Below are 17,513 nucleotides of genomic sequence, written 5' to 3'. Positions count from 1 at the left end.
TACAATTAAATCAAGTTTCACAGCACTAAGTCAATAAGTTTATACAATTTTTACTAAACCAACATTTGAATGAATCGACAAATAAAAAGAGATCTAGAACAGCATGTTAAAAGAAATGTGTGCTGTGTTTATGAAATACTTTGTTTGGTATTTATTGGGTTTTGAAGTGTAACAATATGAGCTCGTAGATTTTTTACACGCAATTTTATATTTTTAGAAATGATTGTTGTTAGAACTAATGAAATTACCGTCGTTTGGTCTTGGATGTATTTTCTTGTTTTCTATGTTAATTTTGAAGTAATCCGTAGATTTGTTTTCAGGTTTTCTTGTTACTTCTATATTTTTACTTCTATTTACTATCGAAGGACTAGAAAGTTGCTCACTAGGCTTTAGGTCAGGCCTACAGACTGGCGTTTTCCTTACAGGATTTGGCGAGAGATTAGTTCTAATTATATTAACAGTACTATGTTGTTTTATCGAGCCATCTTGTATCCTGGTGGCAAGAGGCGAGTTTTCAGATAGTTCTAAGGAATCTGAAATATTTAACACATTTTCAATATAATTTGATTATAAATACACGTCCCACGACGAATTAAAACTATCTGTTTTCGGATAAGATCTTTTTAGCTAAAATATTTTCAAAGATTGCCGACTTCCGGTTCTACCGCAAGTCGACTGTAACTTTGTTATTTTAAATAGAACACCCTGTATATTAATACATTTTTGAAATAGATGTAGAATTTTAGTATACTTTTGTCTGAAAACTATTGTCGAAAAATGCATACTTTTCGAGATATAAATTTTTTTGTAAAAAATTTGACCTTGCCTTATAAATTATTTTTTTATGAGGATACCCTTAAAAATATGAAAATGGTTTCTGTTCGGTTGCCTTAAGCAAGGCTAGACGTATCTGAATCTATGTTTAAAAATTTTTTATTTTATACAAGGTATGTATAAAAAGTGTTCAAAGTTTAACTTCGTTATTAAATTGAGAACGAACCATTTCAACGATTTTCGAAAGTATCAACAATTGACTAATAACAGTTAAATAAGTGTCATTCATTACAAAGCCTTCTAAAAGTATACAAAAAAAAAATAAAACTTGTTAAAAGACACAATAATAATTTAAAACCTCAAATATTTCCGAAACGACTAAAAGTTGGATCAGGATTAGTGTATACAATTTGATTTGATTTTTTTCACAGACCTTGACATCATAAAGAAAAATACTTTTTTATTTTTCAGTGCCAGTATCAACGGGTCAAAATAAAATTTAGACCACACCTGCATCTCTAAAAATTTACAGAAAACATTCAATATCTGGGCAACGATAAGGTTTAGGTATAGGAAAGTATGAATAGATTAGCTTTATTTTTCACCGCTGTATGAATTAAAATATAAAAAACTATGTGGTTCTATTTTAAAAAATAACGAAACTTGATATTTATGAAGTTAAACTTTGAACACTTTTTATACACACCCTGTATAAATTGAAAAATTTTTAAACATAAATTCAAATACGTCTGATCTTGCTTAAAGCAACAGAATGGAAACCCTTTTCATATCTTTAAGGGTATCCTCGTAAAAATTTAGAAGGGTCTGCAACTGTGAAATTTTTTACAAAAAAATTAATAACTCAAAAAGTATCCATTTTTCGAAAAAAGTTTTCAGACAAAAGTATAATAAAATTTTACGAAGATTTCAAAAATGTAGTAATATATAGGGTGTTCTATTTGAAATAACAAAGTTACAATCGACTTCCACTATAACCGGAAGTCGGCCACGTTTGAAAATATTTTAGTTGAAAAGATCCAAACGTAGAAATTTTCATGCTTTTATTATAAGAATTTTGCCATATACAGATATTTTTAACTCGTCGTGGGACACACTGTATATGGACATAACTTTCATGAGAAATATCCTGATATATATAATAAAAGTCTTTAATGTCGATTAAAAAAAAACATAGCGTCCAAATTTTGGGACCCAATGAAGAAGTAAGTCTTTTTCAACTTCAAATTTCTATAAAAATAGTTATTGAAGATATTCATAATCAATAATAAAAAGAAACATATAAATTGTCTAAAATATAATTGGGTTTCGTTTCCTGCCATACCTTCGAGTAAGCAACATTTTTGAAACCAATATTCTCAGTTTCAATAATACTTACTAATTAATTATCACTTTTATGAGGAAAAAATCATCATTTAGTTTAGTACCTAAGACTAGTTAAAAAAAAATGATGTTATAAATAATTATACAATTATTGAAATAAGTAAATTAGTACCTTTTTCTATTTTAGCACTTAGTTTAGTAGTAGTCGCTTCCTTAACATTATTCATATTCCTGTAAGTCTTCATTTTACTCCAACTGCCACTTAAAACGCTACTACAGTCGTTTTCCAAACCGTTGTCCTTGGTCATTCTCGATAACAAGAACTGCACTTCTTTATCAGCATCACTGTCACTTTGGACATCTTCGTAAAGTTTTTTTAAAGCTTCTAGTTCTTTTGGAATACTGTCTTTAATCTCTGCAGTCTTCTGAATGTTACCATTATTACTATGATTAATTGTGTTAAGTATTAAAGAGGTAGATTTGAAACTGGTTGGTTGAGATCGTTGATACTTGGTGTACGAAAAAGTCTTATCGGTTTTAGTAGAAGGGGAAGGAGATAGATCAATGGTGATTTTCGTAGTTGTTGTAGTATTATTTGTATCTTCAGTTGTTGACATTTTCGAGCATAGCGTATGGTTCAGCGCCGAATCTTCCTTACCAATTCGCACCACTAGACTTTTGTTGAGAAGGTGTTTGGAGTCTATAAGGTTAATTAAAAAATATTGTTCTCTAGAATATACGTACAGAAAAATGTAACATTTTGAGATGTTATTTCCATTACAGTTTTTGTTGCTACCATTTAAAGTGTTGATACAATTTTGTGCTTATAAAGGAGAAGTATGTGACAAATTTTGATTTTTAATTCGTTATATTTCTGAGACTGTTCAATTCTAATCTCAGTTCGCTAACAAAACCCAAGATTAGTGAAAAAGCAAAAAACTTGCATGTAGTATATAATAATCATGAATGCAACTTTGCTATTTTGTTTTAAAATTCTAAGCCAATGTGATCACTGCTGCTGCTACGAATCTCATAATGGGTTAAATAATCCATGATCCTCACCTTCAATCTAGACCAGAAATTGGCAAACTTTTGAGGGAGGGCCAGATAAAACAAAAAATTATATAGGCGGGCCAAAAAAATGATAAACGATGAACTTTATTTTTGATTTTTACACCACCACAACTTATATATGCTGCAATGATTAAAAGTTAGTGAAAGAATTCACGAAAATTGATTATTTTTTATACGAGAATGTTCGTAATCTTGTAGAAATTGGGATAAGTTGATTCGCAGAAGTGACGCCAAATTGTCGTCAGTCACTCGATCACACCTGTTCAAAGATGTAGGAAAATGCAAACATGCCAATTATCTTTTGAGCGTGAGATGTCAGGTTTGGGACACAAGATTTTGATAGGGTTTTGTAGAATTCAATTTTAGTTACGTTCAGAAATAATTGCTCTAATTCATAATTCCATTGCAACTCAATCAGCTCGAGTTGCAATTCTGGTTGGATTGATTCACGGCATGGTCAAAATATCCAGGTTCTGTTCGATAATTTTGAACTTAAAAGTTTACGAAAACACCAGATTTGGTCTCCGTAATATTGGTTGCTTCATCGGTAGATATGTTACAAATATGGATCGCAGAAACCTTGAAAGACGTGTTTCAAAAATTTGCCATCAGAAAATGATTTGTTACTTTTCGCAATATCGTATGCCACAATGTGTAACTAGCTTTTGACAACTGCTTTGCTTTTTAAAAATACTTTGTTGACCTGACAGCTTTTATGTAGAACTTCGGATTTTTTGTTTCAGTTCTTCCTCAGTCATACTTTCATAAGTGGTGTTGCTATGTTTTGTCATGAAGTGTCGTGAAAGGTTGATTTCCTTGAATACTACAGCTGTATTGAAAATGAGGCACACAGGTCTATTCTTTATAGGAGGTTTTTAAAAATACGACACTATGAATCAACTTCACGTTTTCTACTTTTCATTGTAACGATCAAAAGCAAAACTATAGAAACACAAGCCCGACACAGACACAGATTTGACCGAGAAAGATTAAGAAATAAAACTAAGACACAATGAAGAACTGAACGTAGCTGCTCAATAGAAACAAATACAACAGAGTATTATACGGAAGCAGACAAAAAAATGAGTTTCAGAAATAATCAAACCGAAGCATATTGGTTTGCTAAAGAACGTGAATAAAAGATATAAAATAAGAAAACATCCAAAGCAAACTGGATAACTACAGGAAAGGTAGAAGGGTCAGTGAACTATACAAGATAGAAAACATAAAAATATTTAGAAGAACGAAAAACGAATGGAGGGAATAGTAGATTAGCAAGACATGATACACAGAAAATCTGAAGCAGGGAAAAGGAACAAAATAAGAAGAAATGAATAATACAATGAATTGTAACATCACAGATTAAATGGAGAACAATGAGCACAATATAATAAGGTATAAGAGGATAGAAATGAATTTAAGAAAATACAAGACCAGAAGAAAGTGTTTAGATCAGGATTGTTAAAGCAGGGAGGACAAGAGCTTCATAAGATAATTTAAACGTTATTAGTAAGTATCTGGAAATGATTATATACTGGAAGAATGGGATTATAATGCTAACATCAAAACAAGAGGTCTAAAAAGTTATAGAGGAATACCATTAACATCAATAATTGAATAAAGATTGACACGGCATAAGTGATGATCAACTAAGTAAAAATTTTTTACTATTTATAGATTCTATACATGTATTTGATCATAATTCATAGATAATTAAGATGATAAAACTGATAATGCGAACAAAGATGACATTTGAAGATGTCAAAATCCAGTATCAATCTGGAAAACCTAATGGCATACAGTATACAAGTCAAATAAAGTCTATGAGTGGACCACTTCATATCCTCACTGAAATAAGCCACAATAGAAGGATAAGCACAAAATTTGCATCGACTTACTTTTGCATATTTCATTCAAAGATCTAGCTTTGGCGAGGAGTAGCTAAGAAGAGCTACAAATGTTAGAGGTGAGCGCAAAAGAAATAGGGTTAGAAATGAATGATCAGAAAACCAAGAACTTCCATTTCATCGGAAAACAAAGCTGTAGAATGGAGATTACAAGCTCAAGAAGATTTAAGTGGTCCGGGCATATGTTTATGAAGGAAAATAATGCAGCGGTGAGGAAGGTAATAGAATGAAAACCACAACAAGAAGATGCAAAAAACCCAAAATTGAAATACAATTACTAAGAGGAAGGGGATATTGAAATAGAAAGTAGAAAGGTATGGAGATTAATGAGGATTGAGGGAGAGGCACACAAACATTTCTGATAAAAAGCAAGGAAATTAGTTACAGTTTATTAATCGTTATTCGAAGGATTATGATCAATTCATGGAATAAAAAGAGAAGCATGCATTTATTTCGAAATTAAATTATTATCTAAGCATATAAAACGACTTTTTTTAGTTCTAAGATGAAATTAAAAATTAATTCCAACCAAGAGTGCCTTTATAAAAAATTTGGACTTTTCGAACAAGGTTTCTTATAATCAGAATAGTGTTATGGAGATGGGTGACTACAATAAGTTTCCTTGGGTGGTTTAAAAGCAAAAGCTGATGAAACATTATTATTTTTCAATTTTATATCGTAATTCATATAGAACATCTCATAATTTTACATAAACTGCCATAGAAATCCAAAATAGTACCAAGGTCGATATTTTAAAGCAAATATGTTTGAAATACTTCTTTGGAATACTTTCTATTCAACTTACAATTAGTTAATCATTGAATATGTTAATAAGTTTTCGAAATAGACATTTATTAATAACAAAATATGAAAATTAGTAAAAAACGATTGCCAGATTTCCAAAATTTAATAATATATATTATTTATATATTAAAATAACGACCTTGATTTTTCATTCCATATTAATAGATGTGATAACAACAGGGGCGACTCTAGCTAAGGTGCAGAGAGCATTCGTAATTTCATATGTGTTTACCTAGAATATTAGTCTCGCTTAGGATTTACCACTTATATCCTAGAAGGAAGCATTTACGAAATTGTAGCAATGGAATTAATGAACTAAGCAAATCATAGTGGAAATAAGTACTAAACAAACTATATATTCTCGAAGATTCTTACTGTATAAGCTTCTAATAATGCTTCTCAGTTCAATCAGATTGAAATTTTATCAATATTTATTGACGACTTTATTAGATTAGTGGAAACATTAAACTATTTACTTTTGAATAATTTGACAACGATATTCAAAAATTTCTGTACAGACTTTGATTCTTAATAATAATAGCTTAGAGCCAGCCCTGCATGATAACGAAATTTCTGATCATATAAATTCTGTAAGGTATATATTCGTAACAAACTAAAAAAGAAATTAATCAGTCATATTATCGGGGCATTGTGACTTTCACCGTATCGTTTTGAGCGTATTAAACTTATTTGTGAACAGAAATAGAGTTACAAAGTTACTCTATTAGCATAGAAAAACGCCATAAATCATATGCAGGAAGAGAAAAATCGCACAAGGAGACAGTTATTGAGCTAGTCGTTATTTCTGTTGTTGCAAAAATAGTAATATCGATAATGACAGTTTCAAATGAACCAAAATGAAGACACGATATTTTTGATCCAAATTATATCAGATTACTATAAATAATTGAGATCTATCCGCACTGGGATTTGAAATCAATAGTTATTATGTACCGATAATGTAACTGATTAATTTAATTTTTAGTTCGTTAGATTGTGGATACAATAAACTTCCTTATCTAAAAAATGCATTACATTCAAATTCTACAGTTGTTAAACTACATATTTTCAACTACTATGCACTACATCATGCATAAAATAGAAAAAGGTATCAATTTTGATCAATAGACGAGCGATTTTCATATATACAAAGAAATCTTACGATATGAGCTTTGGTAACGCAAGGCATGTTCTTAGGGGCCGAATTTTGTTGATCAAATCAAGTTGATTGAACAAAGTTTAATTAAAAGACTAATAAGAAGGGTTGTTCTAATTTAATTCATCAATTTCCTTGGTAAAAAATGATTGTTTGATAGAATAAATTTCATCGCTGTGGAAAGTTTTATTGAAAATATGAAAGAAGACACAGAAATAACTGGAATTATTTAAAAAAATATATTAAATATCGCCTTTTTTTCAGAGCAACGTCGTCCTCTTCAGAAATCTTTCCATTACAACTGATACATTCTTCTTTTCACCCGTGGAAATAATAAAAAGCCTCAAGGGGCAGGTTTGGCGAATGAGTAATAGATGAGGAGTTGACTGAAAATGCGAGCCAGTTTTCCCGAACGGAAAACTCGTCTGAAAAAACTCAAAACGTGCGCGCGCGAAACTTTTTGTAGCATGGGGCTTAAACCTCTATTAAGAGCGGTGTAATATCGAATGAAGTTTTGCAGGTAAGAAAACCCCCGTATGAAGTGATCGAAAGTGCCGGGAAACCTCATTGCGTGCGCGCGCGAAACTTTTTTATAGGGTTTTTGGAGTCTCACTAAGAACTGTGTGATAGCGATTGAAGAAAATCGACGTATATTTGAATATTTTTCGTATTCGGCTTAATGGAAAATTATTTTTGATGTCTCTATTCAAAATATCTGTTTGAGCTACCCGAAATTAAAAAAAAATCATCAGAATATGATGAAAACTCGCTGAAATATAATCATTTGCGATCGCGCGTGTAATTTTATAGCGTGTACTCATTTTCCACCTACTCGTGCCGCCACCTACACTTCTTACGACGGTTTTCCGGCCTGCAAAACTTCTCTTATTTAATGTTTAAACCCCACGTTACAAAATCCTTCACGCGCGCATGTTATGAGGTTTTTCAGAAGAGTTTTTCGGCTGGCATTTTCGTATCCGACCTGTGCTGACCTTAAGAAGTGGCATTTGCTGATGTACCAAATTGGGGCAATCAGTTTACACGCTGAAATGGCGCGTACCTTATCGCCACCTGTTTTTTGTAGCCAGCTCTGGGACTATATGTATGTTGACCAGCGTAATCATGACATTTTTAACAAAAAATTGTTAAACAGAGTTGACTCTGTGTGCAGGTCGGATGTTTTTCGACAAACACTGTTGCGTAATCATCTGTGAGCACAAAATCTTGAATTTTTTTATTATTCCCGTCGATTCGGGCCAAAACAAACGATATGTTATCAATCGACATGTTGCCATCCGCATACTCTTAAGTTGATTAACATTGGAACAGTTTATGCAGAATTTTCATCGAGTAGAAAACGAAACTTCGTAACTGCATCATAAAAAACGAAGCAACAGCAAAGCAGAGCTAGCAAAAAAATCTCTGCACACATCACAGATGAAACTATCTATGGTCTTCCGAAAGAAATTACTATAATAACTCCGCCCGAGACAATGCTATTCCGATTATATTGGGTCCTCGTAGAGTTTGGTTTTTAAAGCGACGAGAGGAAAACACCGGGAATTGTTATTACTACGGTATTCCTTTTTCATCCTCATGCATTTTGGTGTTCCAAACTTGTTTCTTTTAAAAATCCATTGCCATGACACAAAGTATAACCTCTTTTTTCATATAACCGAGAAATGTACGAGCATACTCATTAGATAAATCATTCGATTATCAATTTTAATTTATTCGCGTCTGAGATGATAGTCAACTTAACAAAAATTCGGTTCATATGAACGCGTTTTTTGCTTTTGTTTTCAATCAAACTAGATTTTTAGAATGTTATTTTTAGTTAGTAAGAAATATTAAGCATTCTATATACTTACTAGAACTATTAGAAAATCTTTATTAAATGTATTTTGAGAGAATGTTAATATAGCATTATCGTTCCATTATTTTTTAGAAAAGATGTAAATGAATAGTAAATTTGAAAATCTACATTATTTATTGATAGATATTTTCAGTCATCAAACGGTTGTGTAAAATAGACGATGTAGTCAAATGGGGATGAAGTCAACGGAACCAGTTTTTTAACATAACGAACCTGTACAGAATGGCCAAGAGATAACAAATCCTACGGAAGAGGACGCTCGACAAAACAATGGCAAGATTGTTGTTAATTTACAACACAGGAAATCGCAACTAAAAATCTCACAACTTTACAGTATACCTACGAGGGTAGCTACTCAAGTTTTGAGATATGGCAACGCTGATAAGAATATGTCAAATCTGAAATTGCCATCATAAAATTTGACATTTTTAATGGTGCACGTACTCAGGACGTGTTGTCAAACAAGTATGATTTTACGATTTGTTTACAGTTACATGAAGTATTCATCTTGGTTAAGAATAGAATTAAATCTCGAACATTTTCCCGCGTGTGTCAATTAACTCGCAGAAGTTAAAAAATCAGGAAAACCACACACCGAAGACGAATCATTCTTCACCACGAGGTGCGAGCTCTCATACATCAGTTCAAACAGTCAAAACATGGAATTGATGGGTCATGCACCGAACAGTCCTTGTTTGGCACCCAATGATTTCTTCTTACTACCGCAGATCAAAAATAAATGGCGAGGTCAACGTTTTTCTTTTTTCTTCTGAAGAAGAGGTTTATATGCTCAAATCACATGTTTTGGAGGTACCTCAATCGGAATTGAAAAATTGCTTAGACAATTCGACCACAATTAGCAAAAGAGATGTTCAAAATGCAGTACGACGATTTTTTGTATCTAATCTCAAAGAATGGTTCGAAGATTTCAAAGAGCTGGGTTAAAATCATAGAATACGAAATAATGAAGCTAAATAAATTGCGAGTTCAATGTTTTCCACATCTGAAGAAGCGGTTGACGTGTTCGATTCACATGATTTCGAGGTACCTCAATGGAGAAAATGCCTCGAAATTTGGTTCAAACGCATGCAAAAGTGTATTTATCTTAATGGAGATTATTTTTAAAGACAATAAAGCCCTATCCAATTATAAATATTTGTATCAATTTGTCTATTTCAAAACTTAAGTAGAGAACCTCTTAATACTGTCTAATAATACTACAATATAAAAGATGTGTGTTGGTTGAACATTGGAAAATAGGGATAAAGCAAAATATAGGTTTGAAAACTATTGTAGCGACAACAACGATCAGGTATTTGGAAGTAGTCAGTAAACATGTAGAAATTCTTAAAGAATTAATTGGAAGAAATGTAGGTGTTTCGCCGTTTTATATGATCATTAGAGTATGAAAAGTTTCTTTCCAATGGAAGAAAATCAACGAATTGATCATTCAGAACGCCATTTGGAGCCCTTTATGCAATACTAAAAGGATTACTAGCCATTATATGTGACCATGGAAGGAATCTGGATTAACTAATATATATTTGAGTAGAAACGGTGGTCTATCTAATGTACTGGAACCAGTGAAGGCTATTGGAAGTAGCAAAAATTCAATAAGTAGCGGACAAGATTTTTGCTGCGCATTATTGGATAAATTAAAGTAGGAAATCATTGAATACATGAGAATACTATAACAATATAGATAAAAACGATGATCAATTTGAATGAGATACTCTTGGATTTGCTTTTACAATCATCATAATATCTTAGCTCACAACTGTGGTGGTTACTAGATTAGCAAAATTATACAAACTAAGAAATATTGATAAAATGAAGAAGTCATCGCTAAAAGAAAAGCCGATTTTCGACTAAATAAAAATATCACTGTCAAAGGAAACTATATTGGAGATTAAAATCTATAAATCATTGTTTCTTTGTCTTCTAGATCATTTCTTTATCAATCAACATGTTAGACGTGCATCAATTCAGTTATAAACTTATTTTCAGATTAAGTTAGGCGGTTATAGTTAATAATAGCTTTAAATTGTTATTGTCACATGCTGAAAATAATTACGTAATCTTTAGACTTCGTTACCTTCCCTCAAATTCTCAATTCTTGGTCTAATCGACTGTCTTTCTTCATCGAAACTTTCATTTTCCACAACAGTCGCTTCCCCTTCTCTTAAACATATTTTAGTAGAATATCCCTTGATTTCCATCCCTTTTACTTCTTTCGAAGGCTCGGTTATTTCAGGGTTGGGCCAAGATGACATTCTACCGTTACTGTCATTATAATTAGTATCGATGTTGTTTTCTCCAAATTTAGAATCGCTGTCGCTGGCGTAGTCAGATTTTCGAGTCGGTCGTAGATTCTTGAGTAATTTTTGAAATTCTGGTTCGTTTTCTTTCTCCTTGAAACAGCAAAAAATGATTGTTATGAACGACAAAAGGTATTGTAAAGTGGATTGTAAAAAATAAATAAAAAAGAAATTACAAAAATAACTTTAAAAAAATGGAGGTAAATATGTATTGAAAATTTTTATTTATCATTAAGAAACAATAATATATGAATTAAAAAAAATTGAGACGTCAGGTTTCCTTGGAACATCAAAACATATATTTTCGTTAAAAGCACAAACATTGGTTACATTTAGAGATATTGCTTGATATAGAATAAATTCTTATGGTTTTCGTGAGTATTTGGCTTCTGGAAGATCTTTTTAAAGTAAAATACTAGTTATCATTCGTGGACTCCATTTCTCTTGATGGCGTTTCTCCAATGGGATGGAACCTCTCGCCTTATTCTTCACTCATAGCACCCAAAGTTATCACGTAGAGTCTACTATATATATATTTTTCAACGCACGCGGAAATTCCTTCAACGTCTGATAGTAGCAATCTGCATCAGTTTTTGTGCCTATATGGGTCTTTCCATAGACAAGATTGTTCTTTTGTTTCCTGCGTCAAGCCCTGGACCCAGGCCTCGTTTCCAATGATAACAAAGTGCAAAATTCCTCGACATCGGTTTCGTAGGCATGGAGAAATTTGCGGACCGCTTCCACACGTTGCCGTTTGTTGTCATCCGTTACCATTTTCGGGAACTACCTTGCAAAAACCTTGACATATCCTAAGCGGTCTCTCACAATTTTGTGAATGCAGGACTTGGCAATAATTTCTCTGGGGTCTGTACATTCGTCTTTGAATCAAATGGAAACTCCAATTTTCAACTACCACGACAAGTTGTAGACTGTTCGCCGAGGTGAGAACTGGAAGAAAGAGAGCCAAGCTACACGCTAGTCTCTACAAATCTCGCCTAACAGCATTCCTAGCGTCCGCAGCTCCTTGAGAACCTCATTTTATGGACAATCCTCTATTTCAAGTCCCAATTACAATTCTAGTTTCAATCTATTTCATTTTTAAAAATTCTCAACTTGTGAGACCCGAATACAAGTTTCTTAACTTTTTTAAGACATAGATCTCGAGAGATCTTTTTCTATACCATCATACACTGAAATGGTCACAATTAGCTCGACCAAGTTCTTTCCTGATTCGTTTCAAAGTTTGTTTTTCTTTGTATTATGAAGTTTTGGGGCCACTGATTTATTTTTCTATAGGATTTTATTGAAATTTCAACAATATCCAACATGAAAATTGTTGAGCAAGTAATTTTTAGTTTATAGAGGTTGAAAAAAAATCAAACATGTCTACGGATTAATCCAATCACCACAGATGAAGATGAAGACACCTCTAATAATTAAATTGATTAGTTAGTACATTATTATAAGCACTTACTTGATTCATAAAATTATAATTGTGAACAGTGACAGTAGATTTCCAAATTGGCACTTCAGGTTTTTCCACGTGTCTCAATCTAACTCCCCATTTAGTTTCATCGTCAGAAGTATTTTCAGAAAAAGATGTTGATTCTCCTAAATGATAAGGTTTCGGTTTTATAGGCTTATTCTTCAAAATACCTCTAATTTCGTTCTCGGTAAGTTCTTTTTTTTCTTCTTCAGATATATCGGCATTTATTGGATTGTTAGAATTTACAGTTACGAGTGCGTAGCTTGATGGTAAACGAGATTGGAGGTTTTCGTAAATTGAGTCGGATCCTGTGTCTTCAGAGTTATTGAAAAGTGACTTTTCGATAGCCATATCTCCAAAATGCAATAACTGAAATGAAAAATAACAAAAATTCATATTAACAAACTCCCGGTTACCAATCTAGGAATGACCGATTCAGACGGGGCGAGGCGACGGAAGGTCAGAGCAGGAGAGCGCACTTTCCCTACTTTTGCCTCTAGCCTCATAGAGAGTTAGAGTCGAGCATTACGGTAACACTCATAGGTGTACCTGAAACGATGCACTAGTATGACGAAAAAGGTTGGTATAGGTCACTGTCTGAGTTGCAAACAATTTTAATAAGAAATATTGACATCAATATTTTAAAAAATTAACATTAATAATTAATATAGAATGATATTGGATTGTTTTCATTATTTATTTATACTTTTTTTATTCACACTACACTTAACTAACTCATAATAAGAAACTTATCACTAAAACTTAACTAACTTATATAATTTATTCAAATTCTTCAGTTATTTCGTTGTGTTCATACTATGGCTATTCATTATAAACTAACTTACTGCGCTAAAAGAACTCGTTTATATAATCAAACCTAATTCTAGAAAATAAATAAACAAAACAAATAAATAGACCTTCCTAGAAATTAATTCAGAAGAAGCAATGAAAACTAATCGCCTGCCATGATAAAAAACAAACATTAAACGAATTCCGGGTATATCAAACGTGCCGCGCACCTTGTCGAATTTTAGAATTCCATTATAACCGGATAAGACTGGCTTGTTCGTAACAATATCAAATTTACTCTATATACAGTTATAAAAAGCCGAAAACATATATTTCACAATAATTTAACCATATTTATACTTATTCTATCATTTAAAAATCACTGGATAGTCTATTTCGAATGAAAATACGATACATAAAAATATAACGTTGTACGTTCCTTTCTAGAACTTCTAATTCATTGTTAAAAGAGCAAATATATAGCAAAAATAACAGAAAATGTTATCTTTGGTTTTATTTATATATGTGGTTGGCGACTATCTTTTTTTTGAATCGTTACGAACTCGTCCACTGAAAATACCGCGAAGCCGGTCCATTCTAATATAATCGAATATAAAGTTTGGTGAATGTGCCGGTTAATATTTTCCCTGCCTGTTTATACCAAGCGAATATTTATTTGTATTTTTTGTGACCTGTTCACGTTATGTATTTCTAAGAAAACTTTTTTGTTTATTTACGGCAAATTTGAGATTTCCAGGAAATCGAGGAATCTGGAAAATAATGATAGGGTATATTATATAAACGAGTCTCTAACAGCCGTATGGAGTCAGTAAATAATTCGATGTCATAGTCAATACTTAGTAAAATGTGGAAGAAATTATGAATTTGAAGAAATTAGATAATAAGTTTAGTGAATACTTTCGTGATAGGTGAAAAGTTTAATGTATTTCATGTTAGTGTATAAATAAATTACGTAGGTGGGTAAAAATCAAAAATACCTAAACTTACTGGACAAACTTAAGAAAATAAAATAATGAAGACACAAAATGTCAAAGATCGGAGTAATGGAGCAAGCAGAATCACGAGTGCTTTTCATCAAATTATATGGATAGTTTTGAGTATCTGCAGATTGTTAATCAAAGGAATTTGCATAACTTAATGCAGTATCAACGCATAACTGTGATTACTGTTAACAATTACCAGTGTAATGTTAATTTTAAATGTAAGAAGGCATGGGAAGGCTTTATGAAATGATTACTTTTGGTTGTTTTGGAATAATTTTCCAATCATCTTTGTTTATATTTTACAGTAATAGTTCCGAAGATTCAATTATTAAAATCATCAAAATTGTTTTATTTAGGTTAAGTTTTCTTTCTTTTATGGTGTTCTATGGAAATTCCCATTTTTGAGATTTGTTTCGTTCAACTACGGATTTCAAAGGTATGGTAAAATTAGCTGTCTAATTTGAATACATTTTGGATCTTTTGAATCACAGTGTTTCTCAAAAATTAGCATTTAAAAAAGGAGAACTATAGCTTTTTAACTAGCTCTCAAACATTCATATGATATAAAACTCCCAAAACCACGTTCTTTTATTCATTCATTAGTTTACGAGGAAGATGTCAGCACTTATCAATGAAAATTGTTTTTGAAGATCAATATGCCTTCCCAAATGGAACTTTAGAGGCAGTGTATAGAGAGAGACTCTGCACCATCATTTACGACTGTAAAATTTTGGGCAGCTAAAATCAAACGTAGCCGAATCGGCTTGACTGACGAAGAGAGTTCTGGAGCTCCAAAAACTCCGATAACCAACCATATAATCGATATTTCACCGAAATATATTGGATGACCATTGGATTAAGGTGAGAGAGATATAAGAGGCTAGCAGCATATCAAAAGAGCGCATTTTCCATAATGACTGAAGAGTTATGCATATGTAAGTTATCTGCGCTTTGGGAGTTGTGAGGGCAGGCTTATTTTGGATCAAAAGGCGCTTTCTAGTGAAGATTTCCTTGGCTTTATTGGCGCGGTTTGAGCAAAATAAGTAGGATAAGACCTGAATTCCATCACTAAACTCCTGAAGCAAAAGACACTCCAGACAGTGGATCGCAAAGGTCGAATCTGCTCAAAGGCAAAGACGCTTACATAGTCAAGAAAAGTGATGGCGACAATTGTTTGTCGACTCAATTTAAGGAGGTAAAACAATTGCGGAGATTATTAATATTCATTCCTTGATAATAAAAGTAATTACATTTAAAGAAAATGAAAGTGCTTTTCCATCAGGACAAAGATTCTTCTCACACTTTGGTGATCACTATGGCTTGAAATGACTTTTCTTATTTTCGTTAAGTTGAAAAAATCCTTGTATATTTTTCATGAATCTTTATTCGACTTGCCTGGTTATTGCGAGATGATATCTTTCATTTACCTTAGTTATAAATAAAATTTGCTAATACCAAGGCATACTTACAGGTAAGCCGTTTTTACTAAATTCTTCTATCGTAGGTCCGGAATTTCTGCGTCTTCGTCTGAAATTTTGCGTAGGAGGTGGTTTATCATCAGTGGCCACAATATTAACTTTACCAGATTCGGCTGCAAAATGTACTTCGGTTTTGCAGAATTCTACTTTTTTCGTTTTTCTCATATTGTTGTCTTCATCGTCATGTCTAGATTGATCATTAAAAGCCAAACTGATTCTTCTAAAACTATTGTCGTTATGTCTAATTACGTATTTCGATTCATCGACGGCTATTGAATGTCTTTTTACGTCCCGAAGTTGTTCTTTGTTAGTATCGTTCCACGGTAAATCAACCACGTTGTTATTTTTCGTTATAGGAATCGTTATTGTTGTCGATTTTATTTCGGTCGGCGACATTGACCAATCGGTAATGTCTTTCTTCCATTTTTCATTTTTATTCGCTGCCGGCATTGAGTCTTCTTGGTTAAATGTATTTGCTATTCTCTTTACCTGTTGAAAAAAAAATTCGACAAATGAAATGATTTTATCTGCAATTATCGGACAATCTATGGATCCACTAGGATTGAGGAATCTAGCGAATTGTCAAAATCAGCTGATGTCCATTGAAAAAATGGCTACCGTGGGGTAAACAAATGCTTTTCCCGTAAGTTTCTGTGTGGTTTGTCAAGTTATTTAGACCTTATTATTTCCAGTTTTATTGCAAAACTGATTTTTAATAAGTTGCTACTAAACAAGTGCGAAAGTTCCTCCACGAAACTTGCCTTTTTTGGTTTTCGACACTAAGCAGTATTGGGCTTAGTGTAGGTAAGCGGCCAATATAAACTGGAAAGCATAAAATAAGCAGGATTCTGACTAAATCTCTTTTAATCTAATGAGTAAACTTCGTCTAAAGCTTCAAGTTTGTTATTGAAGCTTTCAGCTACAACCTTAAAAAGTAGACAATTATTTTGAATAAGTTATATGCTTATAATAACATGTTACGACAGGATTCAGATATGGTATGATAAAGAGCATTACAAATTTTTTCCAGAAATTAATGTCTTCTTATTACATGAAGATTTAGAACTCTCACTACTGGAAAAAACAAAATAACTGACACGGGTACATACGTGGAAATCGATTGTTTACCCCACGGTCATCATTTTGGCGTAGATCAGCTGTTTTCTTAGATGGTCGCACTCAATAATATTTGGTGCATTCCATTAAGCAATCACGACAATCACGTTCACGACTAAGATCTTTCCCGTTCCACTTAGTTCAAATCCAAAAATGAATGGATTACTGGGTGTTTTGAGCGTTAAGATGAAAATTTAGTAATGGCAAAACAGAAAAAATAAAGCGAAAGCTTTAAGAGATTATGTTATGATTTGTGAGTTATTGAATTTTTTAGTGCTTAACTGATTTACATTAAAGCAAGGTGCTTCAAAAGTACTTATAATATCCCATACCGCAGCAAATAATGAGACGGATTCTCATGGTTGCAATCTACGTAGCTCGAGTTGTGAA

General features: G+C 32.5%; 1 protein-coding gene across 6 annotated transcripts in view; it reads right to left on the bottom strand.

The window, feature by feature from the left end:
* LOC130446732 (uncharacterized) overlaps positions 1-17,513 on the bottom strand; it is a 233,304-nt gene that overhangs the window by 19,722 nt on the left and 196,069 nt on the right. For 3 of the 6 annotated variants that reach the window (XM_056783128.1, XM_056783129.1, XM_056783127.1), the window contains exons 6-10: positions 15,999-16,496; positions 12,725-13,105; positions 11,028-11,343; positions 2,288-2,815; positions 249-533 (exon numbers count right to left, since the gene is read on the bottom strand). In XM_056783128.1, coding sequence (XP_056639106.1) covers positions 249-533; positions 2,288-2,815; positions 11,028-11,343; positions 12,725-13,105; positions 15,999-16,496 — 2,008 coding nt within the window. The remainder of the gene's footprint in view (positions 1-248; positions 534-2,287; positions 2,816-11,027; positions 11,344-12,724; positions 13,106-15,998; positions 16,497-17,513) is intronic. The other 3 variants (XM_056783130.1, XM_056783133.1, XM_056783132.1) reach the window with 1 other exon arrangement.

Source organism: Diorhabda sublineata, chromosome 7 (genome assembly GCF_026230105.1).
Source record: "Diorhabda sublineata isolate icDioSubl1.1 chromosome 7, icDioSubl1.1, whole genome shotgun sequence".
In the NCBI taxonomy this organism is placed as follows: domain Eukaryota; kingdom Metazoa; phylum Arthropoda; class Insecta; order Coleoptera; family Chrysomelidae; genus Diorhabda; species Diorhabda sublineata.
Note: the sequence above shows the minus strand (reverse complement) of the source record. Positions and strands in the feature narration are given on the sequence as shown.